Here is a 19,107-nt window from a genome sequence, read left to right as displayed (position 1 = left end):
GTAATTCTTTAAAAAATTCTTCTAAGAAGCCACTAGTTCTGTAGCCATTCAAAGAGTGGCTGGTTTGGTAGTTTTGAGTGAATTTTATATAGTTGATCTTACAGGGATGCTTGTATCTCAATAATAAAGGGGTTTTCAAAACTGATATAGATTTTTAGAATGGCGCTTGTATTCAAGATGTGTTGCTATTCAGGTAAACACAGTATGTTACGTATATTTTGGCGTGTACTGTTTGAATTTGTATTTATGTATTTATTTTTCTTAAGTTCTATATGATACTTGTGGAAATTGTTGTTTGTTTATTAACTGAGGAAATTAAGTCCGCGTCACCCGAATTGGCGTGTAGCATCAGCAAATAAACTCGCAGTGCCCTGTTACTAAACCTTCAGGGAGGAATCTAATCATTCATAATCGTCCACAAATACGAACAAAATCAATTATGAATGATTAGATTCCTCCCTGAAGGTTTAGTAACAGGGCACTGCGAGTTTATCTGCTGATGCTACACGCCAATTCGGGTGACGCGGACTATAGATATTGAAAATGATTACATATTACACAACAGTGATTTTCACAGTATTTTCCCGTACCTCACGAAGTTCTATTCAGAAAACAGTTATTGCAAGAATAAATAAAATGTAGCATTTAAGGAAGTAAAATAGTAAGTATATCCTAATCGAACACTTGTATGATTTCAGTGGTTCTGCGTAGAGTATATAGGAGAGTAGAGTCATTGACTTTCCACGAAATTCCGTTCTAATTTTGTGGCATTGAGAAGGAAAACTGATCGGTTTTCAGAGACTTAATATTCTTATCACTCCCGAAACGTCTCTACTCACTCACAACACACTTATAATTACATTAGTGTGTACTAAACTTAATACAAACATAACAATAAAATCCAGTTTCCTCTTTCGTAGTGTGATAAAATGATAATCGTAATCTCATGTCTTGTGTTGTGGTTTGTTTCTTATGTATTGGTTTGGAATCACGCCAACCAGTTCTAAACTGTTTTCTGTGATCACGAATTCTCACAGATGAGGGCAATTTGTTGAAACTTCGTGCTGTTGGTAAGGCACGATGAAAACAATATCATCAATATTTCTTCTTCTTCTTGAAAAAATGTCACTTACGGCACGTAACACAACCATCACCGTCATCCTGTTAATTCCTGATCTCCATGATCACGCAATGTCTGAAATTTACGATAGTTACGAGTGTACCACTATCGTTCTTTTACAAATTATGACAGTTCTCAAGTATAAGGAGAAAAGTAACGAACTTTCCTCGGATATATTTTGTACTATAACGAGATATATATGGGAAGTGTCTGTACTTCCTTGAAAACATGTTTCAGTATTAGAAGAAAGAAAATATACAATTAATTTGGAGATGGATAGGGCTACTTCTACATTGTGAACTTTCATGCACTGTTAGCACTTTGTACATTATTCGATTTTGTGCAACTTTTCCAGATAACAACTCTCGTGAATTTGTGAGAAAGTAGACTAATTCTGGTATATTTGAAGAATAAAAGAGACCTCCACCATCAAACCAAACCACTTGGCGTGACAGTCCATTCTGATACGCCGGCCGCTCCAACGCCATCTGTCATTGACCGGCTGAAACTACGTCCAGCCTAGCAACGAGCACGTGGTCAGCGCGCTGCGTCTCCCTGTCACTAACCGGCGTATCAGGACCGTCATGTCTTGCCTTCACATGACTCCCCAGTTTGTCTCACGACGCTGGGTGGACGCTGAAAGAGAAACCTTCAAAAATGTTAAATGATTGGTAGTACTACGTGGACTGTGAACATTGTTCTTACTACTTCAACAACACACTTAAATGTGTTTTTTAACTGTATTTTCGAAGATTTTCTATTGATTTGTGTATGTTTTTACATGAAATATATATTAACAACTCCTTTTCTATTTTAGTCTCAGCAATGGGGATCCAATTTGACACCTCCGGTCGTGACTCAGTCTACTACATTGAGACCACCGCTGGGACCTAGACCTGCATTTAGGCAAGATGGAAAGGGTTTTCCTATGCCACCACCCACTGGAGTTAAGGTATGTGTATGCCTTGAAATCATTTACAATTCAATTCGAGCTCACGATTTGAAACTGCAGAGGTTTCTAATAGACACAAATGTAATGCAAGAAGTGTGCCTGGTACCAAGGAACTAAAAATAATAATGGCTACAGGTTTTATTGTCAGTTACAATAAGAAAGTTTATGGTAAGAAAAAACACGAATTAGTGAGCTATGTTTCTTTATTTAATATTGTAAGTTTTTCCTTTCTTTTTTCCTATTTTTCGTATATTCATGTTCTGACCACGTTTATATGTTATGATAAATTCGAATAAAAACATTGGAGGACAGCTTTCAAAACTGAACGTTTATCATTTAAAAAAAAAAAAAAAAAAAGTTTCAGTTGGGCAAAAGAACTTGTAGCCATCATTAGTTAATTGGTAATATTTTTCAGTTTATATTTATTTGCAAAGTATTTTGTATGTTTCAATAATTTTGCTGCTATACAATCACACCATTAAAATTTGTCCGCAGTACAAAAGTATTTTCTGATGTAAATTCCTACTTCCTAAGTACGATTGAGTGAACTCTGATTATCTTATAAGCATCGTTAGCAATTTTGTCGTTACGTTTTTTACATAAGTTAAACACAATTTACTAGTAATTTACCTTACGTAGAAAACCAGTTCTGTACTCAAATGTAAAAAACTACTTTTCTATTAAAAAATAAAAAAATAAAAAAATTCGAAAGCAGACACAAAATAGATCTACAATTTCTTCAACAAAATCGAAGTCTAAACTTTCAGAGTTGTTATTAATAATCGAAACTGAGTAATAGAACATGTGAAGCATGTGGCTATGTTTTATATATATATATATATATATATATATATATATATCATGGTCGCAGTTCTTCAGTACTGGACCACTCACCTCTGAAGCATGGGTTCCCCGGTGTGATTCTAACTCACACCAAATGAATTTTTGTGATGGAAAACACCCGCGTGTATGTGTTTTCTCGAGTTCTGTCGGTTCTGACCACTCGTCATTCTATTATCATCAGTATCATTATTACAGTCTCCTTTAGCCTCTGTGCACAATCGTGGGATGTTGATTAAAGGGGGAAAAAAGTTACGATTGCGGACCGAACAAAGCATTGGAAATGAAACTGGCAAAAGAGCCGAAAGCAAGGTGGAGTTTTATTGTTGCATTGTTCAACCGTCTCTAATTTCATAATGGCTTCTATGGCATAAAACTTGTCGACCACAGAGGATAAAATAATAAATAAATATAAAGGTTTTAAACGCAATAATGTACGCAAATCTAATACTTATTTGTTGTTGATAGAGGCAAGGCTACTTTACGAAGTCAGTATGGCAGTTAAAAATCCAGCGAGAGTCCATATAAATTTGGAAGAAACTTTTAAAGCTTTTTTTGCGTGCCTAACTAAACGGTAACCAGCACGAAAAAAGTTTGATTTTAATTTGTAAACTTGGTACTTGTAGACTTTTTTTATACGTATTTTACGTGTTTTTCCGCGTCACGTAGATTTTTTTAAAATACATGTAATTACCCAACTATGCCTATAGGTGAGTGCATTGTCTATAGGATGTGTCAGTATCATTCAGTTCTGTTCAAGGAGTTACAGAGAGAATAATTTTTCTGTAACACAAATTTTGGTGATGTGATTTGTGTCTAAGTAATTGTTCTTTATTTGTGGGAGCGTATGGGTCAACACAAGATGGAACAAATTATAATTTCATGACTAAACATTTCAGGATTCATAATTTAAACGTACTTATACCAGGTTTGGTGCACACACATTAAAGAACACTCCGTATACATGGTACGATTGTCCGACTCGAACGAAATTCTGACCACAGAATGTATGTCTGTAGAGAGCAGGTTGCTGATAGTTTAAAGGTCGTTTGATAAACACGCACATCCGAGAAGCGAATTTGTATGTGTGATTCTTTTGTTGGTAGATCAGTCTTTGTTTGCAATACCAGGACAACGCCAGCTGACGGGTGTTGTACAGTTAAGCGACTTAGAACGTGATCGTGCATTAGAATGCAAGAAACGGGGGGTCGTACACGCAATGAAAGACAGAGGATTCCGAGAGCAGACCTGCCCTTGCTACGTGCCTGGACGAACATGGATAGGACCACTGGCTCATCTTAACTGATAGGATCGTAACTGCCAGAGCAATCAGAACCACTCCCACATGAATGCATTAATACTAAAAAGTAGAAAGTTGGAGGCAGGACTACGCTCCCACTATCTCGTGCAATTACTCCTGTTATCTGCTTTTCACTGAGAACGCCTCCAATGGTCGAAGAGACTATAGCAGCAAGACGAATGAATGGCGGAGGTATTTGGCGATGTGAATAGTTTCTCGGACACAGTAATGTGTGCGTGTCCGTAGACGAGAAGGGAGAGCAAAAAAGATCCAGTGTGTTCGCACTCGTCATAAAGGACCCATATCTGGTATTCTAGTATGAGGCAATACGCTACACATGCCATTTGCCTGTGATCTTCATTTTAGAGAGTATGACTGGTAGAGGATGATACTTTTGTGACGACACCAGTTTTTCTCCTACCTTATTTGAACATTTTGGCGAAACCCATCTTCCAGGAGGTTAATACGAGTTTCCACACCGCCAGGGCAAGCCAGTTCTACTCTGTAAATGCCTTTTACCAAGGCCTAAACTCTATCGAATACCTGCGGGACATGATGAGATGGGTCGAATGGACTCCAGTTATATGAACGTGGAGTACTATAATCCCAGACAGACATTCAACCTTTGTATGACAGCTGCTTTTGTAGTTTCTTACTGTAATTTTTGGAACACCCTATATAACATGTTCTTCTGGTACCACGGGTATCATGTTGGAAGCTCATCATCATCATCTTCTTCTTGCCTACCAATTTTGGGCCAAATTCAAGAATTCCTACTGGACGTGTTCTTAAATGTGGTCCACCAGTGTATTTGATGAGAAATGAAGGAAAGAAGCACTTTTCCCCTTTCTCATACCATATTTTCTACGGGTACATGTTTCATTGTCTATATTTGATTGGTGAAACAAGAAATGAATTCATTTGTTACAAACACACGTCGTCTTATAATTATGAAGTTTGGAATTGATAGGAATGGAAATTTAATAGGGGATGATAGGAGAACAGTAGAAATAAATGCAGAGATCTTATTAAACGCTTGCAGGGACATGGGTTTAGAAGTAAATGCAGAGATAACTAAATACATGGAAGTGCGTCGGGACCGTAATACGGCAAATTGTGGAGGCGTTAAAATATTAAATAATGCTTTTGATAAAGTGGATACTTTCAAATATTTAGGATCAATATTAACAGACGAAAATCATATTCACGAAGAAATTAAATGTCGACTAAAAGCAGGGAATTCGTGTTACTACTCGGTTCAAAATCTCTTGTCGTCGCGAATTCTGTCGAGGAATTTGAAGCTTAAAATATATAAAACGATAATCATTCCTGTTGTTCTGTATGGTTGCGAAACATGGTCGCTTACTCTGAGGGAAGAACATAGACTGAAAGTATTTGAGAACAGGATCCTGAGAAGAATATTCGGACCCAAGAGGAACGAGAATGGGGAATGGCGGAAGCTTCATAACGAGGAACTACATAGTTTATACGGTTTACCCAACATTGTTAGGGTCGTCAAGTCTAGGAGGCTTAGGTGGGCAGGTCATGTAGCTAGAATGGAAGAAAGTAGAAACGCTTTCAAAGTCTTGACTTGGTAGACCCATAGGAAAACGACCATTAGGAAGACCTAGGCGCAGATGGGAGGATAATATTAAGATGGATCTCGCAGAGATAGGAATACAAAGTAGAAACTGGATGCAATTAGCTAAGGATAGAAGTCAGTGGAGAGCTTTTGTGAACGCGGCACTGAACCTCCGGGTTCCATAGGCCATAGAGTGAGTTAGTTAGTTTTTAGGAATGGAAAATTAATTCTAAGTAATCTGAGTGCAAAGATGCTTAAGTAAAAGAGAAAGTTACTGAACAATATTGTATTTGTTGATTTCGGTACAAGAATAGTGTCGTGATGTGTTAAAGGACATCTGTTTCTTTTAATAAATGTATGATGGTATTTGTGGAGTGGAAGTGAATATGATGCCATGGTAACTTTATGTATCTGAAGGAATAGTAATTAGCATGGGTTCTAAGGATAATAGGATTCTCGATCCAAATGTATTGTTGGTATCCAATTCATAAAGGCAAAAGGCATAGGTTTTTAGAAAAAAATAAAAAATAAAGCTCAGAAGGAAATACTCATTAGGTAATTCAGGCGTGTCATTATCCTGCGCAATTATAGGACAGTATCACAGATCCGAGGATTTCACGTTAAAACAGTACAAATTAAATTCAGACGGGTTTAATAAATTTTAATTACTTTAAGATTGTTCGTGGAACGAGACTAACTTCAGTTCATTAACTACAATTAGAACTATATCCGAAACTTGACTACTGATAAAACCACATTAATAAGTCCCCTATATAATACATATATTTACACGCATCCTGATTGTATAACGACCACTAAATGTATATTACTATGAAAATCACCAGTTTGTAATTAGCTTAATGCTTGTTTTGCATATTTTATATGTCGTTATAGCCCTCAGTCCATATATTTACATAATATAGGTTACTGTTTTATCAAAATCCATCTAAACACTTCATTTAGATATTACCTTTTTTATTGCAATACGTAATAAATTAAACATTTACACATTTTTAAATGTTGTACAGATATATAATATATTTCAAGGATTCTCTATATATTTTCCGTTGGTATGACAACTTACAAAACATGTCATACCATATCACAACAGAACATCAATCATACTGTAATAACAGAAAAGAAATTATATCTATTTCTTTTTATATTTTCTTTTTCTTCCTTTTAAATAGCTTGTGTATATTTTAAAAGCACATTTTGCCCGTAAATACAAGTTATTATATAAAAATTACACAATACCGTTACAATTGATAAAAGGACAGAAAGAGTTAATTGAATAAAATTAAACGAAATCTGACAGTTGCACGCTTATATCCTTTAGGCTTGAAAAGAAAGATCAATGAAAGTCAATAATGGTAACACCTGTACACGATGTGTTCACCGAAACTCACGTTGTCTAGGATCGAAGCAAAGATCCTTCCCAGCAGAGAAGAATACTCTACCAGTGATCCACCGTATTCTTAGAGAGTTCTGTGTTAAACTTCAGGTGGTTAGTTGGATACGGAAGGAAGAATAATGGTAGAATGTAATTTTATATACACACGTTAACCGAACATATAACATAAAGATAAATGATTTTATGTGGAATTAATGACTTGAAATTTGTTTGTACTACCTTGACTACTTTGTATAGAATTTAAGCATCTATGAACAGTGAGGATGTAGGTGATATGTTACACTGGGTTTTGAAATATATTTTCCTCTATATGTGCATGAGTATGACGATACTTACAAAATGGTTTTAATGTTTAAATATCAGGTAGTCTAAATATCGGTCACAAGGGGGCAGGCTTAACTCCATTTAATAACTAACAGTTGAAGCTAATAGATGTGCATAAAGTTTTGAAATTATTGTAATCAGATGTAAGGTATTGGATCGTGATGATAAGTGAACTTTCCACAAAATCCCGTTACATTTTACAGTTTTATTGAGACAAAGGAGTAGATGCTGCGCAGTTCCGTGAAGAAATTTGTGCTGTTTATGGGGAAGATACGTTATGAAAAGCAACAGACAAAAGATGGTACATCATTTTCATTCTGGAAATTTCATTGGTGGTCAAGATGCTCCTTCCAGTGAGTAACCTATCGTAAAAGTGGATGATCTGGCAAAAGTCGATCAAGACCGGCATTGTAAGCAGTCATGACATGGGCAATGATCTAAACATCCATCACCAAACAATGTTGAATCCTTTGGAGAAAGCTGGCTTAAAAAAAAACCAACGACGTTTGGGTGCCATACGATCTGACTCAAAAATATTTACTCCATTAATTTGTATCTGCGAATCTCCACTAAAATACAACGAACTCAGGCCATTTTTGAAGGCTTCTGCAATGTGCGAGAAACATCGTGGTCGAAGTTAGAAGCTCCACAGTCTGTGGGAAAGTCCACACAGACATCTAGGAAGGTTATGCTGTGAATTTGATGGTATTGAAATGGCATCGTGCATGACAAGCTGCAGCCTGTACTGTCGACAGTTAGCGCAAGTGTACATGGGAATTCAAAAGAAACGGCAGGAACTGGTCAACAGATAAGGTGTCGTATACCACGCTGACATCAGATCGTATACATCAAGGATCCTTCAGAAATTGAGAACACTTACTTGGAAGGTTTTAATATTCCAGTGTGTAGATCGGACTTGGCAACATCAGACTTTCATTTAATTCGATCTGCAGAACGCCCTGCATATTGTTCAGTAGCTTCAAAAGAAACATGTGAAAACCACGTGTCACGATTTATTGACTTGAAATCACGGAAATCCTATAGCGACGGGATTATAGTATTGCCGGAAAGATGAAGAAGGTCGTCGAACAGAATAATGCATATGTGGTTTCATCACACTATATTCAAATCACAATAAATATATTTATTTTGACCTTCAGAGGCTCACTACTGTTTAGACAACGTGATATAATACTGTCCAAATAGTTATACACTTCCAGTGTGGACATGGCGGGAGCTCATGTGGTTTAGATTTCACGTGAAGCTGTAGATCCAATTCTCTTATGGCCTTACTACTGAACGGAACGCTAAACTGAAATCTAGTGGAATTAATGTTTTCTTTTGAACTGCGCTATTCAGGACTTAAGTATGGAAGTTTGAAACTTGATTTGTAGTGTAAATATATACACTCACTACACCAGCGTTTCTCAAACTTTCAAATGGGGACCACTTTTATTAGCCAGAATATTCTACGGACTTCTCTCTTGTTTCCTTGTATACTTCGTTTTCCCGTTGTTTTATGTTGTTGTTATTAGAAGAAAATACATACTAGATTTTTAAAAAAAATAATTGAGGGCTATCAAGAATATTTTATAATAATACATTCGTGTAATTTTTACCTTATTAACTTAAAATTTAAGTAATGTTGGTACTCATATTAATGAGATGAGTGAGCCTGTCGATCCTTGCACAATCGTTCTAAGTTTACACTTACACTGGTAAGCTTAAATCGGAGAGAAAGTAAAAAATGCTTGCTTATGTATTTTCGAAACTCGATTTGAGATCTTCAGCTACTGTGTGAGATACGCAATTAACTTGAACTTTATATTTTCTGGCTATTTTGGACTAATCTTCAATCTGAGAACCACAAGGGCAGAGCTCAATGGACCACTTGTGGTCTGCGGAGCACAGTTTGAGGAACGCTGCTTGACATTACATGAAATGTTATATTGAATTCTAACATTACGTATGCTGCTTGCTTTTCAGTTTGTAATAATTGGCAGTTTTTTCCCCTTCTTTTTCTTTCATTCATTATTGTGTAAGTTAGCTGTAATTGTATTATTACCTACACATTTTGTTGCTGAATGTGAGCAGACTAACTGACTGATCGTAATTCTGTTTGTTTCAGGGACCTGCTCCAACTCTTCCAAATGCTGCGTATTCACAGCCAAAACGTGAAATAGTATTTCCTCCGGACAGTGTGGAAGCTACGTCCCCTGTACTTTATAAGCGCAAGAGACTGACGAGAAGTGATATTGGACCCATTGAAGCATGGCGGTTAATGATGTGCCTGCGTTCTGGACTTCTGGCAGAGAGCTGCTGGGCCCTTGATGTGCTCAACATCCTTCTGTTTGATGACAGTACGGTAGCATATTTCGGACTAATCCATATGCCAGGTCTCCTGGATGTTCTTTTAGAGCACTTCAGGCGGAGTTTGGTGGAAATGTTTGACATTGGAGAAGATCTGGATATTGGCAGTGGGAAGTTAACGCCTGTGCAACGAAAGAAGGTATCTGGTAGTGAGGCAAACAAAGATAGGAAGTGGTATGAACTTCCTGTTTATGACCCTGGTGAAGTGGATTTAGGTGCAGTGAAGGACGTGGAAGTGAATGATAGAGTTCCGATTCTTCAGGGGCCAAACTATACTTTAGTGACGAGGAAAGGGGAGACCATAAAACTTGTGAATCGCGATAATGAAATTTTTGTTATGGACAGTCAGAAGGATTGGGATATAGATGACGGTCTTGAAAATGATCAAGACCAATGGCAGCTGAGTGGTACGGACAGCTTAAAATATATTTTAACGTGTTTTCAGGCTGAATTCGGTATTGTACCTTTCGTGCGAGTGTTAAAAGACAAGAAAAAGGAACACAGTGATGAATCGGAGGTGAAGGTGGAATCAGAGAGGGACGATGAACAAAGTAAAAAGGAACCAAAGAAGGGCGGAACTGGTGCGGAGAAATCAAGTGAAAGTGTCGGTTGTGAGGAAAAACAGAGGTTGAGTGTAAATGGTGGTTGCAAAGTAAGTAGAACAGAATCTGAAAATGAGAAGAGTGAAAAATCAAATGTGATAAAAGACAGTGCAAAGAAAGACTGTGTGCTAACGGACAGAAAAAATTGCGAAAAGAAAAAACGGACTAAAACCTTAAGTGATGTAATATCTCGAATAAAAAAGGAGCCGGTAGAAACTAATGATACATTTTCTAGGGAGCTAAAAGAAAAACTAGAGAAAAACGAAGTTATACAGAAGAAAAATGGTAAACCTAGTGAGAAGGAACAGGAAGATCCTCAAGAAAATAAAGCTGAATACAACAGCCAAGATCAAAACATGGATGTAGAAAAATCCCCTGAAAATTCAAATGATGTAAAAGAGGACGACGACAGTAGTATTAGTAGTAATAGCAACAAAGATCTGGGCAACAAGAAAAATGAACAGGATGATGAAAAAGAACCCTCGGAAATAGCCGACAATGAAAATACTAGTAATGAACCATTCTCCATGAAAACAGAACCCATGGATGTTGACGATTCAGTATTGAAAGACGACGACACCAAAAAGGACTCTAATGCTGAACCCGTAAAGACTGCACCTGTGTTAAAAATCAATGATCCGGCTGGCACACTGAAACGAAAAAGAATGGAAGATTATGAGGATGAATGCTACTCTAGAGATGAATCTAGCCTGTATTTGGTAACAGAAACCCAAGATTCTTTAGCCAGGCGGTGTATTTGTGTATCAAATATATTAAGAAATTTAACGTTTGTTCCTGGTAATGAACTTGAATTCGCTAAAAGCTCAGGTTTTCTTAATTTACTAGGAAAACTTATACTTTTGCATCATGAGCATCCTCTTCGTACCCAAAAGCAGCGAAATTATGATAGGGAAGAAGATGCGGATTTTAGTGATTCCTGTAGTAGCTTATATGGAGAAAACGAATGGTGGTGGGAGTACTTGCATCATATACGGGAAAATATATTGGTAATGGTAGCTAATATTGCCGGTCAAATGGACTTAAGTCAGCATCCTGAGGAGATCTCACGACCTATTTTGGATGGTTTGCTTCACTGGGCTGTATGTCCTGCAGCATATGGTCAGGATCCATTCCCCACAGTTGGTTCCTCTTCCGTCCTCTCCCCTCAACGTTTAGCTTTGGAAGCCCTCTGTAAACTTTGTGTAACAGAAGGAAACGTAGACCTTGTCCTTGCTACTCCGCCATTTTCCCGTCTTGAACGATTATGTACTATCTTGTCCAAGCTTTTGTGTAGGAGTGAAGATCAAGTTTTACGAGAGTTCGCAATTAATCTCCTCCACTATTTTGCTGCAGCCGACAGTGGTATAGCTCGAACAATTGCCCTTCAAAACCCTTGCGTATCTCTTCTCATTGGGTTCATTGAACAGGCTGAACAAAATGCTTTAAATGTGGTTAATCACCATGGTATTCAAATGCTTCGTGAAAATCCTGAATCAATGGGAACAAGCTTGGATATGCTGCGTCGTGCAGCAAATACATTACTCCACCTCTCACGTCACAATGATAACAAACCCCTGTTCCTTCAGCAAGAACATCGTCTCCTTAGTCTTGTTATGAGCCAAATTCTGGACCAGCATGTGGCAAGTATCATATCCAGGGTGCTTTTCCAATGCTCTCGATCAGAGGAGGAAATCACATCGTAGTGACCCCTGAAAAGGTCTTCGTATTGCAACCAAGTGGCAAGTGTTAAACTGACCCAAGCATAATAAAACAAGAAGCTGGGGTAGTTGATAGAAGAAAAAGCAGGTGTGAAGATTTTACAGGTTTCCGGTGATCAAATAAATCACCAAAGCGTTTGTTCTTGCGTGAGCAAGAATATTACTTTGTAGAACACCTGTGTAGCATCTTGATTTGTTGTGGTTAACACACACATACACACACACACAAAGTAAAGTGAAATCTGTCTGTAGACTACCACAGATACATTCGTGGCTACAGGCTCCCCAGTTTCCAATCCGGTGCAAGTGAAATACTGCCTTGCCTTGTGAATGATGTCTTCTTGTGTGTGTGGATACGTGATTTGTGTGCATCTGTGTGCGAGTCTTACATAGTCACTACCTGTTTTTTTTCTTTTTGGCCAGAAGTTTGTACAAACTTACTAAGGAGAACTTTCGAGAAACAAGACTTTTCTTCTGTATGATATATGGTCTGGGTGATGTGCAAGGTGATTTTTTTTTTTTTTTTTTTTTTTTTTCAGTTGACCCTAAACTGTAAAACAGACTGAAAAGTATCACATCTTAGCTAACGTAAATAGGTATTGTTAGGGACATAGAAGTGAGGATGAGAATTATTTTTACTTCTGAAATAGTGTGAAATCTTTGGCTTAAACTCGTGTTGATCTTCAGCCCATCTGAATACTACTATTGATGAGGATTTATATATATATATGTATGTATGTATAATGCTGAACTGAAAGCTCTGCAATGCAGGACGCTAGCTGTATAGCAGCAAAAGGCAATGAAGGAAGTGTGGATGGAACTGAAGATAATCTGGTTTATAGTGCGTAGTGGCAAACCAACAGGCCTCCAAAATTGTAGTCCCTAGCATGCAACACAAATTGTACCATTTTGTAAAATGCAGTGAGGCCAACACCATGTTGAACTTACATGTTGTAATACTGATCGATCATTGTATTTATTATTTTGACTCTGTATTATGGATAAATTCGTAAAAAAAGAAAAAAAAAGGTCCCTATGGACTATGGTGTGATGGTTTGGACATTTTTGTTTTTCAGATACCAAGTTATTACTTGGACTATGATGGTAGTTCGACAGACATAAAAACATCAGCTAGTGTATAGCCCCTCACACAACTCTTTCTTCATAGGGTTCTTCACAAAGGGTACAAATGGGGCTGTGCTGGCATAAAAAAGAAAGAGAAAAAAAAGTAAATAAATAAACACGTTACAGAGGCCCAGCTTTGACCTTGTGGTATCCTTATACCCCTCTGTCTCTTACCCATTACCAAATGCCACTGAACTCTGTCCATTCAATCCTTATTCATACATCCATTCCCTTCCTACTAGGTTCTCCTTGGTTCTCATTTCATATTTGGTATTTACTTGTGCAAATGCTGCTTTATATATGTCTGAATACTGAAAATAAGAAATAAATGTACATAAGGAGTATTACAAAATATTTGCTTAAGATATTCCCATTCCTAGTTTTGTATTCCTTTCTTGAGAGGAGTGATGCATTTAATGTTGTATAGCATGTGTGATAACAAATTTGTTAGTTAAGACAGGAGAGTCATTTGCATTGAGCAGATGCTTTTTAGAATTTTGTAAACAGTGGAATATTGTAATGGAAAAGAAATGGTTTTATTAGTTCCTGCAGAAATAATTTTATTAGTTCATGTATGCAATTTTTCCACGCCTTTTTACAATTATTTAATAAGTCCTTGAGGTTGTCTTTTTGACATTGGAAACCAGGAGTAATTAAAATAAATAAAAAAAATTGAAAGTTATGATATTCGACGTTATGCATTTCTCAAATTTCACTAAGACTGTATAATTACGAAATGTCTGCTATATTGAAGTTACTTTCTAGCGATATTTATTTGCAGTGTTAATTCGAAGCGAAAAAGAGAGGAAGAAAAAAATAATTTTCTCAGAAGTTTTCTATACGATATTGAGTTGGCTTCAATTATTGCAGAATTATATTGGTGGTTCTTTATAAGGGCATCTGTCAGGATCAGGTCATAATTATGACTTTGTTATTCGGGGTGAAGTTGCCTGTTAGAAATTTGACGTAGGGTACAGTTTCCTAGGCAAGGGAAGGGTTGTGAACTTAACATGTTTTAAAATATAATATACATAACGATGAAGAGAACTTATCATCAACTGTATATTTGCAAAACCATTCTACAATACAAAAAGAAGCTAGACAAAAGCTTCAAAAAGCTGAATGGGAAAAGTTCCATTGTCACAGGTCTTCTATATATATCTTCGAACTGTAGTGAAACATCTAAATTTATGAAATAGATGATGATTCTCCGCTGAAACCTCAAATTTTCGTATTACGTATTGTATGTATTTTTAATTTATGGAATTTGTATTATGCACACAAGAGTTCAATACCAAAGCGGACAAGGAACAAGCGTAGAGAAAACGATCATTTAAATTATTGACAGCAGAAAATGACGCGTCTACTGTATACGAAATAATGTGAATATTGTCATCGTTTTGGTTTAAAATGCAACATGGTTTCTCCTGCGAAAGAAATCCTAAATAAGAATGAAATCATGTACGTGTTAACAAAGCAGTTGTATAAAAACAATAAAAATGACATACTCATTTCTCGGACTTAAATTTATTTTTAAATCAGTTTAGTGAAGTCCATAATAGCAGAAGTTATTCAAATTTATTGACTGCGTATTGATCTTTTTCCTCTGATATTATTTATACTAAACTTGTCTGCTCATTTTAAGGTAAGCATCTTAAGGAGCTGGATAAGCCATTTTCAGTTTTAAATTTTAAATAAGGCCTCAGTTTGCATCTGTACAAATCATTATCGCCATTCTAACTCGATATGAGTTTTTAATTAAAATGACAGCGTTGTATATTTAGATTTTCGCAGCCCATCCCTGGGCAGGTGGTTAGAGCTCGTTCAGGATTCGATTTCCGATGGAAGAGCATTGAGCACACTGTATGGATTCATTCTTCCCTTTGAACTGTGCGCCTTGTCCTCTAGAATTACACTGCTGAGAGAGGACATAAAAGTCAATCAGGTTTGTACAGAATTTTAAATAATATGCTTGAGAATTTTCACGATGTCACTATTCTTGACATCTGAGTTAAGGGTTTCAAATGTCTATTGGTTTCCCACTTCCTTTACATTCAGTGAAATACCAGAATAACGAAGTTTTGGAGTCCTCCGAAATACATTTTTTATACTGAAATAAGTCAGTTATCAAGAACTCATGTTATATCCACTGCAGGACCTACATCACTTCAGCATGAGTTTACAGACAAAAAATATGAAATGCATAATTAAAGAATAAAACATTTAAGTGTAGCAGCATGACGTGTAATCGCTCAGCATTTTTGCATTAATTCTTTCATTCATTGTCCATTAGCTTTAAACAAAGGTACATGCTAAACAATTCTTAAGGGGTAAGGTTAAAATGTGTATATACATAATTAAATCAAATCCTTAATATGAAAGTCGAAGTTCGTTACTTGGAGTGGTGTTTCGTGACATTTGGAAGAAGAAAAAAATGCGATATACCGTTGACATTATTTCTTTCAACATTGACAAGCATGTTATTACTGTTCGATTATTTCTTGAACTGGTTCAATTCCATATTTTATTATTGTGCTGTGCAAAAAAAGGTTATGTTTAAGCCTATCTACTGCTTAAAATGGGATAGCATAACTGTTAACACTATAGTCGGAACGTAAGGCGACTGCCATCTTTGTTTATCAAAATAACAGCTTCCATACACTTCGACATTGAGCTTGGAGCTTGTGAATGGTTCACTAATTCGACGCTGTGGAAATTCTGATGCAATGTTGGAAATGTAGGATTTTATTGTTCATTGTGATTTTTGATATAGTTCTGTTGCTTGTCTAGTGTACTTTTATCCAGGTTTAATTTTGAGTCCTTGGTTCTGATGTAGTAGTGTAAGCAAGCTTATTGTTCTATGAGCTAGGAACTTCTATGCAAAATAACACAGCTGATCGATGATTTGAGAAATAGAAGAAAATATTGGGAGTTAAAAGAGGAAGCTGAAGATCGAGAAACGTGGAAGAAACATTTCCAGGTCCAAATCTTTTTTATAATAATAATAATAATAATAATAATAATAATAATAATAATAATAATAATAATAATAATCAAAACCTCAGGACCTGCCGAAAGGCTGACTACTTAATAATGATAATAGTCTAATGTACTTCTTGATTAGTATTGACGTTTGTATTCGTCATTGCTGTGTACCACTCGCAGACGCCGAAGTTTACTTTTTTATATATATATATATCTATATGGTAACTTTTGTTAGGAATTTTCTATATAGAGTGATAAGTTGAAGACTACTTAAAGCCCTATTTTTGTGTAAATTTTTGCATTCTATAACAAATTCCGAGTTATAACTGGAAAGAGACGTATTTTTCCACTTTTTTGTTTCAGTTTTATTTATTGTATTTTGATTTTTTTAAAAAAAGAATTTCCGGTTCCATTTTTCTAACTAGTATTTATTATAGACATTTTGGAGACAAATTTTGTAAACGAGATCTAGTTTTCTTTCAGTGTTGTTATTTGGTAGTACGATTTTGTAGATCTTAAAAGGAAGAAATTAATCCAAAAATTTGACTTTGTGTAGAATACGCTTATATACAGTCAGAAACAATATTTAGTATAGGTTGGAGGTATATTAATATTGTGTCTGAATGTACAAGGTAACCTAAAAAGTTCTTGCTGTTCTAAAGTAGTGATAAACAAAGAGCAATACAGTGGACGGTACGTACTTTTAGGTTTCGAAGTAATCTCCATCAGCATCCAACACCTTTTGCCAACGTTCCTGCAGCTGCATAATACCCTGGTGATAAAACTCGGCGGTCGTGGATACAAAGAAGTCCGTGAGTGCTTTCCACAAATCTCCCTCATTTGCGAAGGATCTCCCACAGAGATGGTTGTCGAGGGAATGAAACAGGTGTTGGCGCTAAGTTGGTGAATTCATAACTTAGTGTCTCCCAAGTTGCTGAAGGTCTGCCGGGTCCTCTTTGCCATATGTGGCTTGGCATTGTGGTGCAGGAACAGCACACCCTTGCAATTCACCAATACCGGCTCCTTCTGTTGCAGTAGGCGGTGCACTCTGCAAATCCTGAGAGTTAGAGGTCATGGTCTGACCAAGTGGAAGGAGCTCGTTATGCACTACTTGCCGACAATTCCACCATACAGAGAGCATAACCTTTCGTACGTACAGAGGTGGCCTTGAGGTGTGAGGAATAGGATCAAGTGGCAACAACCAATGTCTGGTATGCTTGGGAGTATCAGAGAGGACCCACTTTTCGTCAGCAGTGAACAAGTGATCGAAAACGAATGTGTTCAGGTGCTGACACTCGTTATTCCTTGTTGGCTGCCGACAATGGGTGGCGTCTCACTTGCTTAACTTGTATGACTTCTCTATCCCATGTAGATGCAGACTGTTTCAGCGGAAACATAGAACGTTTCTGTAAGTTCTTCTTCACACATTAGATCACTGTCCTCCTCGATGGCTGCTTTCAGGGCCTTGTCATCTAACACATATGGTCACCCACTGCGAGGTTCATCCGAAAGTCTCACATCTCCCAAACGGAATTTCTGAAACCAATGCCTGGCGGTGCGTTCGTTCACGGCAAATACCTGGCATATGCGGTAGCTGACAGGGCCCGACTTTAAAGTCGTACAACAAACACACACGAACAAGCTGCTTCGATACCTCCATTTCTCTTCGACATTGGACGAATTATGACAGCTGTTTGTGCGCAATGTGTCTGTATTACTGAAAGTTGATGGTCAAGACTAATTCCCGATCGCTTGGCAGGTCGAATAATGCATAATGCAGGTCGAAAACAGCAAGAACTTTTTTGGTTACCTTGTAGACATACTTGCATTCGGTTTTCTGTAGATATTAGTGTGAAAAACATTATAATTCTTCGTTTGTTTGTTTAAGGTCACCTTTACGTTTCCCGATGGTTCTTCCCTTTAGGCTAAAGGAGACGAATAATTAATGAAAGTGAATGTTTATGAAATGAATTTTCTTTTATGCTCTCACTGGGAATCAAATTTAGGACCACATGCACCAAAGGCACACGCGCTACCCACTCGAGTATCGAAGAGGGATATATTGTGTGGAACTTGTTATTTAATCTGCTGATGATCATGTCCCGAAAATTATTTTTTTTATTATTCTTTCATTTTTTGATGAAATTAATTTTAGGGTGGATGTTGTTAAATTCGGAAAGTATATTTTTAGATTTTTTTCTAAACTAGAAGAAAAGCGATCTGCGTACCTGTAGTATTTTACGAATTTGAAAATTTTCTGTAGAATGTTGCTTTGGTAATAATACATTATGATGCTTGCCAGAAATGATGAAACAGATTGCTCACAGCTAAATCCTCTGTATATTTGTAAAATTAATTTTCAAAGGAGTAGTTTGTGTGAAGGCATAATCTTAATATTTTAGTGATACCGTAGCTTTTCAGGTTATTAAACTTATTGGTTAGCTAATGTTGATGCTGATGTTGAGTAGAGGAATTGAATCAAACATGTCTATAATGTCTGTTGAGGATAAATTTAATTTTTCTGTATTGACCATAATGCAGATATCCTATTTTAGTTCATAGCGGTTATTTAGATAATTTGTTCAAATTTTTGCTACCTTTTGTAATGTACTGCATTAACCACTGGACTATTATTTTTTCGGATATTGTAGATCTAATAGGTACATCTGATAGGTAAGCTTAATGAATACGCCAGCAACGAGACTATTTGTCCTCATCACGATAAGGCCAGTTACCGAGACAAGAATACTGACCGACAATTATATTTCTAAAAGA

The 19,107-nt window shown here is 36.7% G+C and overlaps 1 protein-coding gene across 7 annotated transcripts in view; it reads left to right on the top strand.

Moving 5' to 3' along the window:
* Positions 1-14,860, top strand: part of osa (trithorax group protein osa) — a 253,832-nt gene extending 238,972 nt beyond the window's left edge. For all 7 annotated transcript variants that reach the window (XM_081727104.1, XM_081727113.1, XM_081727117.1 and 4 more), the window contains 2 exons: positions 1,938-2,072; positions 9,661-14,860. In XM_081727104.1, the coding sequence (XP_081583230.1) occupies positions 1,938-2,072; positions 9,661-12,207 (2,682 nt within the window). In that variant the 3' untranslated portion in view covers positions 12,208-14,860. The remainder of the gene's footprint in view (positions 1-1,937; positions 2,073-9,660) is intronic.
* The last annotated feature ends 4,247 nt before the right edge of the window (positions 14,861-19,107 follow it).

This window comes from Thermobia domestica, chromosome 1 (genome assembly GCF_964235325.1).
Source record: "Thermobia domestica chromosome 1, izTheDome1.hap1.1, whole genome shotgun sequence".
NCBI lineage: Eukaryota > Metazoa > Arthropoda > Insecta > Zygentoma > Lepismatidae > Thermobia > Thermobia domestica.
The sequence above is the reverse complement of the archived record's forward strand: the minus strand, read 5'-3'. Positions and strand labels throughout refer to the sequence as shown.